The sequence below is a fragment of the Diceros bicornis genome, chromosome 23 (genome assembly GCF_020826845.1).
Source record: "Diceros bicornis minor isolate mBicDic1 chromosome 23, mDicBic1.mat.cur, whole genome shotgun sequence".
In the NCBI taxonomy this organism is placed as follows: Eukaryota; Metazoa; Chordata; class Mammalia; order Perissodactyla; family Rhinocerotidae; genus Diceros; species Diceros bicornis.
Window position 1 is genome coordinate 5,472,048 of NC_080762.1, and position 14,165 is coordinate 5,486,212.

A 14,165-nucleotide genomic window follows, 5' to 3' on the forward strand; every position below is an offset into this window, starting at 1 on the left:
GTTAGTGGACATTTTATCCTAAGGTTACTTGTTTAAAAGTTGGAGAACTTACATTTATGCTGCTTCCACAAATGAATCCTTCTGAGTTCTATATAAAGTGTGAAGCTGACTATGTGATAAAATTCTCATATCTGTTTCCACACTCTATTTATTTAAAAATTATTATAATTATTACTAGATTTTTTTCACTATAAATATATTTAATACGCCTAGTAACTGAATTACAGAGTAGCTTCTCTTTCATTAAAGTAAAGTTCATGGTTAGCTGTGCAACGGCCACTCAGCCTCCCCGAGATGCTGCCTGTCTGCACATTTTAGTTGCTCGGTGCTAATGTGCGAGCTGGACAGCAGAACTTAGGCTGGGCTGTTTAGTTTTGGTTTCCTGTCATGGTTTTGACAATTCTTGTCCTCATCTCTTTGACTCTTTTTTTTGTTTTTTACCAATTACTGAGCAATATATTTTATTAATATTTTTGATATTCTGATTTCCTTTTATACTTATTCCAGATGGGGTTTTTTTCTTAAAGCAGTTATTAAGCTAAATGGGGAGGCTGGTATCTGAACCCAGGACAATCAGATTCACATAATGCTGTGCATTTGAGTCATGGTTTGTATTATATCAGGGCATTACTTGTGCATCTCTGTGCATGTGTTCATTCCATGAGTATTTATTAAGCACGTGTGATGTGCTAGGCACTGTCTGGCTGCTGGAGATATGTCAGTGAATAAAATAAACAAAACACCTGCCTTTATGGAGTAAACCTTTAGTGAGAGAAGACAAACATAATATAAATAAGTACATTATGTGGGGTATTGGAAGATGTTAAATGTTATGGAAAGCAACAATGACAACATACCAGTGGGGATCTGGTATCCTGGAGAGGGGATTGCATTTATAAATGGAGTACCCAGGGAGCCAGGATGGGCCTTACTGAGGAGGTGATAGTTAATCAAGTATTTAAAGGAAGGGATGGTACATGCAGGAGAGTGAACAACATAACTGCCTCTGATGTTTACGCTGGGTCAGGAGGCAAGTGAAGACACGGGGGAAGGGGTGGTGATGTGAGAGGAGTGGCAAAGTGGTGGGACCACAGGTGGTAGGTCCTGGTGGGGCAGAGACTGCTGGAGTCAGGGTGAGGGCAAGCTGGACCTACAGGGGGTGGGAATTTGTAAGTAGTGTATATGAAACTGGGATTATGGAGGAGTTACAGTTACTGGTGATGAGAAGGCATTTAGTATGATCTTGGAGTTCGTGACTAAGGTAGGATAGAGGACAAGATCATCTGGGGAGAGGTGTGCAAAGAGCTGAGGCCAGGATGATGGAAGGATCATCGACGTGTATTGAAATCACCAAGAATTGAGGCAGGAGTCGGAAGTGACAGTGAGCCGGGAGCTAAAGCCATTGGAAAGTGAGGGGTGTAGCCTGAGCAACCCCAAGTGACTGCAGCTGTGGTCCTGATGGTGGGGCTCCTGCCTTCTGTGTGTCTCATCTCTCTTGTGCTCCTTGTCGTTCAGTCTTCGTTTCTGAGTTTGTCTTGCTCTTTCCTTCCTGAGCTCCTCCCATTTCTGCGTCACCAGTGCCTATTGTCTGACCGTCTCGTCTATGAGTTCTTTTGTGATCTTCCTTTAAAACTGCAGTTGCCTCCTGGAGTTTTAAAAAAATTTTGTGGCTCTCTTTTGGGTTATAATTTTCACCTTATCTGCTTTGTGTCAACATTTTTTTCCTGCTGCGTTTTCTTTGTAGGGAGTTTGCTGTTCTTTTCCACAATTCTTTATACTTTATAGTCTTTTGTGTGGTTGCTGTATCTGTTCCTTTTTTGCTATTCAGTGGAATGAGTTTGATTTTCCTGGCAGGAGATTGCTGTGAGGAGAGAGGGCTCCTTTCTCTCTGTCCTGCCCTGAGGAGGCACTTTCTTTCTCCATCTGCCTCTGAGAACCTAGCCTGGTATAGAAGGGCTTCTGCCTCCATCCTGATGTCCGCCTGTCACTCCATTGGCCCCCAGATGCACAGCCACCTCTGTCTAAGGCATCCATCTCCTCTTAGAGGAAGGTGGTACTTTCAGAGATCAGCAGCCTCTGGGCCCCTGAGTGTGGTCCCAGCCTCCCCCAGCAGAGTGCCCAATTCCTTCTCAGCCCTGCTCCTGGTCCCACTCAGGGTGCAGTCATCTTCTGGAAGTGGGTATTGGCTGGTGACATCTTGGAGCTCTTCCTCCCTGTTCCCCCCTGCCATCCCTCTTATTCCCCATCCCACCCATGTGGCTTCCCACTCGGGAGCTGCTCTTTTCTGTCACTTTTGGCCACATGTACATATTTTTGAGTGTTTTTGGTCTTAATTTCTCTGAAAATATAACTTTTTTGTGGGTTTTCTTTTGTCTTCCCTCTTTGTTCTCTATGGCTTGAGGCAGGAAGAAGAGGAAAGATTCAGAAACAAACTTCTAGCAGGTTCCCATAGGAAGCAAAACTCCATTTTCAGGGTTTTAGCAACATCTGAGTCGCAATGTCTTGGCAGATAGAACTGATCAGGAATTAGGACTGAGCTATGGGAACCCCTGCCATGTAAACTGAAGGTGAGCTTCGTGATGGCTCCAACTCAGCTGCCTCTGGAGCAGAAGGAGGATTATTGGGCCATCCAGTGGCTGACAGGAAAGAAGCTCTTCAAGGAAGTGGGCCAAGGAGGGGTCCCTCCTCCTTGGGAAGGGTAGAGGCCTGGAAGGAGGAAGCCTTCCCCGCAGGCAAGTCCTCACCTGTCTTTGCTGTTTGCTTCACCTTCTCAAGGGGCCATGTCCTCCTGGGCGTTTGTTCCTTCTGATTCTAGACTCTCAGAGCAAGTAAACAGCAGGTCCTGTTGATAAATGTTAGGACTGAATATCTTTGCTAAGAGAAAGCTTGCCATGTTTTGGCTGTCTTACAAATCCAAAGTATTGTTTACGTGCAGTTTTCAAATGACTTGTTTTTGTACTTTCTTTATTTTTAAGAACCACGCCTTCAGATTTAAGCCTCTATTAATCTACAGTAGCTTTAAAATGCCCTGAATTTCCACTTTGTTAACCTGTATGCCTTTCTACCTTTGAAGTGTCTGGGAAGAAAACTAGTGAGAAATTTGAGATTAAATGTGTTCCACACTTGAGGTTGCTTCGTGGAGGTGGGATGTCCCTGCAGGTGGTCAGTGCCGGGAAGGAGAGGGCCGCCAACCGTGGGCGGGGCCCGGGAGGCGCAGGCCCCGCAGCGAGCTGCTCTGGACTCCTGCTTTAGAAGGTCTTTCGCCTTCTCCCAGCCATTCTCCTCGCCATGGTTCACAGCGGTTCTTTTACCCACAAAGAAGATAAGCTCCCTCTTCGCATTACAAGACAGAGCATGAGATAGACGGCATATTGGAAAAAAGCCCACAATTATTTTAGTAGCTTTCTTTCAGATTCTCTCGGGAGTTTTTCTGCTTGTGTTGTGCTTTTCAGAATTATAATATGCTTTTGTTTGTTTTTCTCAATATATGAAATAGACCAATTCACTTAGACCCTTTTTGTGTTAACACTTACTTTCAGCTAGCTGATACAGCTATTTTCTCGTGATATGTTATCCCGTGCAGCTTGTACTCTGTAATGGACCTAACCTAATGATCCTAACTCTAATTCTAGTCAGCTTACCAGAGGCAGCATCTTGTGTTCTGTAGAGATCTCTGCCATTTCCAAAATGTTTTCGTGTATGTAGTCCTCCAAACCACCATTTGAAACAGACAGAGGGTTTGATAGATGAGGAGATGGTTGAGTCTAAAACAGAGTTTGTTTCTTTTAATTTTTAGTTGTGTTTTTTTCTAGTTCAGTTTCAGTTCTGTCCCTTGTGTTTGTCACTGTCAGGTCGTAACTGACTCTTCCCTCTTTTTGTGTGAGAGAGATCAGCCCTGAGCTAACATCCGTGCTAATCCTCCTCTTTTTTTTTTGCTGAGGAAGACCAGCTCTGAGCTAACATCTATTGCCAATCCTCCTCTTTTTTTTTCCCCAAACCCCCCAGTAGATAGTTGTATGTCATAGTTGCACATCCTTCTAGTTGCTGTATGTGGGACACGGACCCAGCATGGGCGGAGAAGCGGTACGTTGGTGCGCGCCCAGGTGACTCTTCCCTCTTAATTGTGGGATATCACTGTCCTGTGTCAATTGATATTTATCATTATCGCTGCAACTCTCATAACTTATCAAGATTATTAAGTTTTAGTACTCCCCTAAGGCACGGTTCACATTGGTCAGTTAAGGTATGTTAATAAGAATATTCTCATTGTTCCTTTCTGACTTGCAGGAGAAAACCGTGAACCACTTTGTACTGTTAGCTCTCGTTTATTGAGCTCTTCCTGTGTCCAGTACAAGGTGCCTACATGCGCTGTTCTCAGTTGAAGTTCATGATGAGGAGAAGGAGGGGATTCCCTCACCATTTGACTGTTGAGGCAGTTACCGCCTGGAGAGATGAGGTGACTTGCCCAAGGTCAGCCGCCAGGAAGAAATGAGGTCAGGCTTCCATTCAGGCCGTCTGGCTCCAGGGCTGCTCGCTGGTCAGCAGTAGACTCTGCTTCTTCCTCAGTGTGGTGTGGGTGAGACTGAGTCAGAACCTCAGAATCCCTTGTCCAGGGATTTTCTAACTGATTTTTTTCCCTATGATTGGCTGTTACAACTCTGAGTTATTTTGGGTTGAACAACAGACATGTTTTGTGCTAAAAGAGAAGGTAGCTGTATTCTGTTCTCTGTTATTTGGAGACACTTCTTTGAAGGTGCTTCGTGGTCCAGGGTGCCCCCCGCAGCCCAGCCACCCTCACTGGTCAGACAATATCCTCTCTGTCCTCTCTGCCCCCAGTGAGCTCTGACAGGTTGTAACATTGCATCGCCCCTGGTAGATACCAGCTGCTGCCTACAGTTTAGCACGAAAAAATATTCCTTGCTGTGAAGCATTGTTTTGTAAGTAATCCACTAGATGGCAGCAGACCCACGTGGAACAGAATGGATTTTTGATCATGAAGAGCCAGAAAGGGGATGGTGCTGGTTTTGAGGAAAGAATAACGCACCTTTTTTGGATGTGTAGGAAATAACGTTCTCTTTATGTTATGGAAAATGTCATATATTCTTTAAAGTCACCTCTTTAGAAGTAATGGTACAGATAGTTCCAAATGTAGATAAAAAGTAATTTGTTCATTATATTCTTGTAAAGGTGCATACTTCCGTGTATGAGGTGAATTTTTCTTCAGGAAACTGTTTATGGTTATGTAAAGAATTCATTCCTTAATTTTAATGTTTCATGAGGTTTTTTTTTCTTTAAAGCTGGACATATGCCAATTAAAATTGGATATGACTGTCCTATAAATTCACAATACCCTAGGCCAGATAATGAAATGAAACTCTATAAAACTGACTTGGGAGAAACTAGGAATGATTATCAGTTTTTCCATAGCACCATCCTGTTTGTCATCTGTCTAAAAACGTTTTTTTTGTCTTCCTCTCTCTAAACCAATTTTTCTTAAACCTTTTTGAACATGGTCAACTTGGGTATGCCAAAAGATCTTATGAAACCACTATCCTAGTATTCATATCTTCCAGAAGAAAAAGGACTAGAACATAGCCCCAAACTGGAGAGTAATAAAATAACAGAGTAGTGACAATGCAGCAGTTTGTCGGTAGTGCTGTTGAGTGGATTCCGACTCCCAGCAACCCTGTGGACAGCAGAGGGAACCTGGCCCGGTCTTTCTGCGCCATCCTCTCCCCTTCCGTCGCTGTATCAGACAGTGCTGGGTGGCCAGGCCCTTCTTCCTAGTCTGTGTTAGTCTGGAAGCTCTGCTGAAACCTGTCCACCATGGGTGACCCTGCTGGTATTTGAAATCCTGGTGGCAGAGCTTTCAGCATCACAGCAACAAGCAGCCGCCACAGTATGACAACCGATAGACGGGTGGTGTGGTTCCCTGACCGGAAAACGAACCTGGGTCACAGCGGTGAGAGCACCGGATCTTAACCGCTAGACCACCAACAATACGGCATTTACTCTACAAAGATGTTCATCCAATACAATGAACAAGTAACTGCAGTTCTGTTTTTAAATTAATGTGAGAAAAGGAGCAGTTGAAAATAATAACGTACACAAGCCAGCACCTCTGATGTAGTGATAACATATTCTTTCTGAAAATTACAGAAATTCAACTCAGTACACCTGCACATTCAGTGGAAGATTTGCAACATTGTTAAGTTTTGTACAAGATAGACTTAGTAACATAATGAGTACTTAGTAACTCAAGTAACAGGCTGAATTGAGTTTGTAAATACAAAGTTTTAGTAGTTTTTACTAATTTAGGAGAGGAATCGGTCAACTTGTTCTGTAAAGGGCCAAATAGTAAATATTTTAGGTTTTGCAGGCCACATATGGTCTCTTGCATTTCGTTCTTTTTTGATGATGTTGTTTTGTTTTTTGTTAATTCTTTAGAAATGTAACAACCATTCTTAGCTGGAGGGCTGTGCAAAACCAGGGTGTGGGCGGCCGGCCACTATCTGCTGACCTCTGATGTAAGAGGTTAAAGCTGGTCATGTGTAAAATGATGTCTCTGGAGTCTTGCCAGTTCATGAGACCTGAGGACAAGACAGGCATTTATTTCCTGATCAATTTAAGCCAGAAAGAAGGATCCTTGTGATCACTGGTGGGCCATGAAACTTACTGTGAGCACCGCTTGAAGCACCTAAGTGTCCCAGCTCAGCTTCTTTGAATTCCTGGGTCAAATTAGCACACACTTATTTTTCCTTTGTTTGCTTTGGCAGCTATTGTGCACCTGAATTATGAAATAATCTTTTCAAAGGTCTTTTGCTTTTAGCCCTTTTAGCACACTGAAAAATACTGTTTGAAAACCAAGAAATCTACATTCTAATCCCAGCTTGTCTAGTAAATAGTTACAGTTTCTTAGACAAGTCAGTTATTCTGCCTAGTTCTCAATTTCATTTATAAAATAGGATTGAACTAATGCTGTTTAATATTTCTCCTAAATTTGGTTCGGTAATTTCAAATGTATGTTTCCATAGGCCCTTTATCACCTGATCAGATGATACCTTTAATTGATCCTCAAGTTTAGAGCTATACAAATTAAAGGAACACAAACCAATCAGCATTGATGTCCAAAACCGCTCCGCTGTGCCTGGTCCATAGTGGATGCCCTGTAAATGTTTGTGCATGAATGAATAGTAAATGAGCATACCTGTCTTTCTTGACCCTCCTCTGATATATACCTTATGTTTTAGAAGTACATACGTTAAGTGTGCGCGCTCCGCTGCAGCGGCCCGGGGTTCACCAGTTCGGATCCCAGGCGCGCACTGACGCACTGCTTGGCAAGCCATGCTGTGGCGGCATGCCATATAAAGTGGAGGAAGATGCTCACAGATGTTAGCCCAGGGCCAGTCTTCCTTGGCAAAAAGAGGAGGATTGGCGGATGTTAGCTCAGGGCCGATCTTCCTCACAAGAAAAAAAAAAAAAGAAGTACATACCACTTCTTATATAAGATTTGATCTTTCTAATGCTCTTTTGTGGTTCAGTTTTAAAAATATTCATTGAGTGTCAACATTATGATTGGTTCTAGAGAAACAAGAATGCCTAAGACCTAGTCCTCGCCTTTGCAGAGTTTACCTTCTGGTCGAGGAAACCAGTAGGTGATCTGATCATTTCAGTTTATGTCCGAGTATGGTAGTAGAGGTTTGAATCTCCAAAGTAAAGTGTCCTGTTTCTTACGCTTTGAAACCAATACAAATGCCACCTCCACTAAAGCTTTTTGTGTTGTCCTCCAATAGAACACCTTTGTTACAGGTCCTTGTTTGAAGCATTTTCATAGCGTTTATTGCTACTGCTTCCTCTTTGGGTTTATATGATGTACTTTTGTTTGTTTGTTTTCTAGATTATATGCTGCTTCCGTAAAGGGGGCCTTGTCTTACTGACATTCATACTCGTGAAAAGTCCCATCTAGCACTCATTAATTAAATGCAGTCTATTAGCTGATAACATAGTGGTTGCATTCCTAAGAAACTTCATTTTATGAAATACGGTGTTATTAAAATAATTGTTTTCAGAGTGAAAAGAAGGTTGTCAGCTAAAGCATTTGACTTATAAGGAAATTAAGTATTTATAAAACCTAAAGAGCACTAAGTAAATCTAGCTTTTGATTGCAACCAGCTTGTTGAAGAGTCTGGCCTTTCTTGATGTGATTGTTGCTGGGACTCTCATTATTAATCACCTGTGTTACTCATAGTCGGAGTAAGCAAAGCTCAAAGACTCTTAGAATAGTTTTGTTACTTTAACAACCAGCTTTTTCTCCTAAGACTGGTTCTGTGATGATACTTCCCAGTGGTCATGATATTATAACCCAAAAGATCCCGATGTAATCAGAATTTTGGGTATCAGGTGGCCAAACATAAACATCCATTATAGTTCATCCCTTTGTTTCCTACAATGAACATATTTACCTTTTTTTCATACTTAAGCTTAGAAAAGAAATAAAGCCCCCGTCTAACAGTGCTGCTGTCGCCCACACGACCTGAGCTCCTCTCCCATTTCCACAGAAGGGGCGAAACCAAGGCTGGTTCAGTTCCTGCACGCAGTGCCGGGGCTCTCGGGTGACTTCCAGCCCAGCCCGCCTCTGTGTCTACAAGGCTGAATCATAGTGTGCTTAGCCTGTGGACCAACGTGTAAGTGTAACCATGAACAACACACCCTGTGTAAAGCAGTGGAGAGTGTGGATAGGGAAGGAGACAAGAGCTAAAATGTCTAAATACATACATCCCGGAGCAAGGAGGAAAATCTCCACCGGTGCCCTCCTCGCCGCTCTGCGGCTGGAAACAAGGCTGAGTCTGTGTTAATACTTTTCTCCTTTAGTAGCCGCTCCTTGTTCCTTCTGCCTTCTCTCAACACCTCGGCTGTTTGGAGTCACCCCAACTTTCAAACCTGGGGCCTTGTTGCTCCTGCCACATGCTGTATGTTGCTCAGTGTTATGACTGAAGATGGCAGTATCAGCTAGTGCCCTCCGGCTAATCTCCTGAGCTTTGTTCACATGCGCCCTCTCACTTTGTGTGGGCATACCCTTACTTCCCCCCAAGACTCACCTCTGTCGACATGATCCTATCCTGGCCCCAGATGGCCAGAGGTAGCCTCAGCTTCTGCTCAGGTGGACACATGGTTGTAGTGCTAACTTGGATATTGTCTCTAAATCACCTCAAGGGATGGAAGAAAATTTGCAGATGGGTGATTAGGTGTAAATGTGAAATATTTCTCTTCACTTTCACCCCTTAGTTCGCAAATCTGAGTTTTCTTTCTGGCTGTGGGTGAAATGGCACCCTGGAGTGGTTGTTCTTTGAGAGCATAAAGACCCAGCACTTCCGCTTCCCAAGATATTGTCTCCCAGGTGACACCATAATCGGGTCTTCAAGAGGCCGTTAAACATTCTACCAGTGCAGCAGCTTCTAGATAATGGAGTTCTGGCAGACCAGTGAATCACGTTGTCCTTGGAAGACCTATTAATTTTTTTCTCTGTAAAGTGAATATCTTGATCAGAAGCACTGGTGTGTGGAATACCATGATTGTGACTAATACATGGGTTAGGAAGCTGGTAGAACCAAGCAGGGAGGGGAGGAGAGGAAGCATAACAAAATCAATAGTCCTACTGTTTCAGTGAACATGAAATTCTGCCTCCACCAAGATGGAGGGAGTACAGTTAGCTTGCCACTGGGTGGCTGGCTGATACCCCCAAGGATGGTGCCATATCACATAGTCATGAATTGCTTAACGAAGGGGATACGTTCTGAGAAATGCTTTGTTAGGCAATTTTGTCCTTGTGCGAACATCATAGAGTGTATTTACACAAACCTAGGTGGTGTAGCCTACACAACTAGGCTATGTGGTACTAATCTTATGGGACCACCATTGTATATGTGGCCCATCATTGACTGAAATGTCATTATGCAACACGTGACTGTATTCACTTTTGATTGCTACGTGGCATTGCCGGTAAACATGTTAGTCTGAGAAAGGTTAGGTCTATGTTGGTGACCCTATATATGGCTTTTATTCCTACAACAATTGCTAGTTTATTATCCCATTGAACAAGTGCTGGAGGAGTTAGGCTGAGGGGCAGGGTGACTGACATACATAGAACAAAATGTAGAAAGAGATACACCAACAAGATAACATGATGCCTAATTCACAGTGGGCAGCTCAGGTCACCTGGTTACCTAGTATGCCATTATTTACTTTTTATCCAGGGCTCAGTAGCAACACCAGAACTATTCCCCAAAAGGATAACATTGGTTTGCTAAAGAGAGCATGATTTTGTTCCAGGATTCTAAGGGACTCCTATGAGTTTTTCCTGTTGGGACTCGCCACTAGTTTCATCCAGCGTCCTGTTATTATTACACAGGCACTTGAGTTACCATTAGATCAACCAGGTCATAAAAGCCAAGTTGTAGAGCTGCTTGAAGTAGCTGGATAGCCTTTTCTTTTGGGGAATTGAAGCCAGAGCTGGCAACCTTTTGGGGCATTCAGTAAAATGGGTTGGAGCAGCATAAAAGTTTCACCAGGCACTGTACCCCATTTGTGTTCGAGATGGCAAAGAAAGGCAATTTGTCATTTCCTTTGCAGGAGTGTGTCAACAATCCATATAGATTAATGGAACATGATTCTTCACTGAGGAAGTAGGGCCCTGTATTTTCATGGAATTCATTTTCTACCTGCTGGCGTACTTAATCCTTCCAAGACACCTGAGAGTACATATTGCTTCTTACTCTTCAGATCCTAAACAAAGATGTAAGCAGTGTGTTGGACTAGGATAGTGTCCTAAAGGAGGAGATGATCAGTATCATTGAAAACTAACTTGTAGTACGGAGATGAAGAGTGTATATAACCCTGGGAGAAGACTATGAAGGCTCGCCGCTGTCCCATCCAATTGAAAGCAAACTCCTCCTCATGTTCTCTGTTTTTTAGGAGAGAGCAAAAAGTATTTACATGTCAGCAGGTTTGTACAAGCTGCCAGAGATTGCGATGATCTGTTCTAGTGAACAGATCACGTTCTGAGGAGCATTGCGGTTGGCGTCAACGTCTGAATAAGCCTCTGCCGGCCATCCTGACTATTTGCCTTCTGCAGCCTCCAGCCAGGCCACTTAACTGGGAATGGGAGAGGCATCCCCACTCTCAGCTTACCAGGTCTTTGGTGGCATTTCTGAGCAATGCAACGGGAATAGCTGTCGCTCTTGGTTTATTGCTCTGTTAGAGTGCAGAGCCCCCAGGGGCTTCCAGTTGTCTCTTCCTTCTGATAAGAGAAGAGCCCTTTCTCAGGGAGAAAGGATGAAAACTGGGGTTGCTGAGTGTGTCTGTTAAAAAAAAAGTAGGGAAATAACTAGTTGATGGATTTAGGCTCCCACTGGGCTTCTCAGAAGCAGTTCCACTGAATTCTTTTTAATAGCTGAGCAATTTTATATAGCATTCATACATTATTTATCCTTTCCGGGATTGATATATACTTTCCAATCTTTTTTTACTATTAATTTTTTCAGTGAATGTTGTTAAAGTTTCTCTTCTTGGTCTATTTTTGTACTGGCTTGTCTGACCTTGTCTCAGTTATTTCTAGTCCTTTATCCATGTGGATATTGCTCCTTCTTTCTTATATATGTCTCCACTTTTTGTTTTTTTAAAATTTTTGATGTACTTGTATTCTTACCTGCTTATTTTTTGTGATTTTTACCAATCTGATATGTGAAAAGTTGATTATCAATGAAGTTGCATTTCTCATATGTTTATTTGCTTGTTGTAAATTTCAAGATATCTTTTGTCCATTTTTCATTGGACTATTTTTCTATTACCAATTTGTAGAAGTTTTTTTCTATATTAGGGATAGTAACCCCTTTGCTCATCATACACTGGAGATATCTTCTCCTACACACGTTATTTATATGTATTTGTAACATAGATACATATTTTTCATACAACATTAAAAATTTTTTGTTTTGTCAGTTGTCATATTTTTCTCCATGGTTTTGAGTTTTGTATCATACTTAGATAATATTTTATACCTCACTCCAAGATCATAAATATCATGTAATAAATACATTTGTATAGTTTTATGTAGCAGTTTAATGATTTCAATTTTTAATATTTAAATTAATAATTTATTATGGATTGATTTTGCTGTATGAGGTAAGATAGATTCTCTACTTTAACCCCCAAAGGGTTAGTTTTCCTGGTGTCATTTATTGAACAGTCTATTTTTTCCTCTCTTAATATGACTTCTTATGACAAGAACCCTCCTGAGATGAGATAAATGCCTGCCTCTGTCCTGTAGAGGGCTACACTACAGTTTGTCTTATCAGTATACGTTTTTTGAAAATAAAAGCTCTAAACCCCTATAAGGTAGTCCAAGAAAATCTGCTGAGGTTGAGAAGGAAATATATAACTAATTGCAAGCAGCCATAAGTTGAAAACAGCAAACAAAATTTCTATGCCCTCCTAAAGAAAAATCTACTACCAAAAAAAAAGCAAAAAGAAATTCTTTCAAACCAACAGAATGGTTAACAGTTGCTATATGCTGTACGATTCTTCTCCAGTGTTTATATTTTTCAGCTTTGACTTGAAAGCAGTGTTCGTTATATCATCCTCCGTGAACAGAAGTTGTCCTGTGTTTTGGAATACAATCATCCCCTTGATCCCATGAATAAATAATGACTATTTAAAAGCATTTAAGCTATATAAATAAACGACTTATTTTAAATGAAAAGAAGGGGTGGGTTGGATCATTTTTCTCTAGTTCATAGAAATGTGAAGCTTCTTTACTTTGAGATGGATCTTCAACTTATTTCTACTGGACGTTTTATTTGTGTACACACATGCATACAACTATAGGACCTCCCCTATTGTGAAGGGCCTTTTTATTGCAGTGGTCATTGACTTCTGGATCATGAGCTTAGCATGAATTTCAAACCCCTGGCTTTTCATTTTAAATGTTTTAAACCTACAGAAAAGTGAAAGTATAGTACAGTGAACTTTTTATATCCTGCACCAGGGTTCACCAATTGTTGACATTTTTCAACTTTTGTTTAATATCTCTCTCTCCAAATTCAGATTCAAGTTCAAGTTCAAGTTTCTCCAGTTGTCCCCACAATTTTTTTTTTATAGCGTTTTCTTTTTTCTGATTCAGAATCTAGTCAAAAAAATCATGCATTGCCTTTTGGGTGTTTTATTTGGTTTTGGGAGTTTTTTAGTTCTTTAATTTAGAAGGCTCCCATGCCTTTGTTTTTTTTTTCCTTTTGTTACATTGACATTTTAAAAGTCCATGCCAGTTGTTTTGTATTATCCCACAATCTAGGTTGGTCAGACTTCTTTCTCAGGATTGGGTTCAGGTTAGATAATTTGGCCAGAAGAACACCTGGCTCACCTTGTGCCTTTCTTATCGAATCACGTCAGGAGGCTCACGATGCTGGTCTGTACCACAGGTAGAGCTAAATCTGGTCATTTGTTTTAAGCAACACATTTATCTGTGATAAAGTTCGCTCTTTTACAGTTGTCATGCATAGGGTGATCATCTGAGGTCATGTGAATGTCCTGTGGTTTTACCATCCTTTGATGATCCTTGCTAGAATCACTTATTACATAGATAATTGAAAAATGATTTTTTTCTAATTCTGTTATTCCTCCCTCATTTATTAACTGTAATTTATTCACTTTATATTCCTGTGAATTATGCCATTGTTACAATTATTTTCCTCATAGTTCTTATGCCAGTAGAATTAAGTGAAAGTCCATGTGCCAATGTACCAAGTGTTCTCATGGGAAACAGAAGAAGAGAGTATTTCTGGATCGTAGGTGCAGTTTCTCATTTAACGTCCCCACACAATTTCCTCTTGAAAATTAATCCATTGTCACTAATTAGATTTAAATAAACAATTTCTTTTTTCTCAAGTAATGTTTCCTCTCTCTCTCTTTGTTTATCTGTCTTTTTGTAACTGCCCAATTGCTTGTATTAATTTCTAACTTATTTCTGTTGCCCTAATATTTGTAACAATTGTATATTTATTTTCCATCCTAATAGCTGCGGAAATACAGAGGACTCTGAATCAGCTTGGGACACCTCAGGATTCACCTGAATTGAGGCAACAGCTGTAAGTATTTAGTTAAAAAGAAGAAAG

At 41.3% G+C, this 14,165-nt stretch overlaps 1 protein-coding gene across 4 annotated transcripts in view; it reads left to right on the forward strand.

Annotated features, from left to right (window-relative positions):
• The window catches only part of STX7 (syntaxin 7), a 48,543-nt gene that overhangs the window by 18,634 nt on the left and 15,744 nt on the right, over positions 1 to 14,165 (forward strand). For all 4 annotated transcript variants that reach the window (XM_058566252.1, XM_058566254.1, XM_058566255.1 and 1 more), the window contains exon 3: positions 14,069 to 14,138. In XM_058566252.1, coding sequence (XP_058422235.1) covers positions 14,069 to 14,138 — 70 coding nt within the window. The remainder of the gene's footprint in view (positions 1 to 14,068; positions 14,139 to 14,165) is intronic.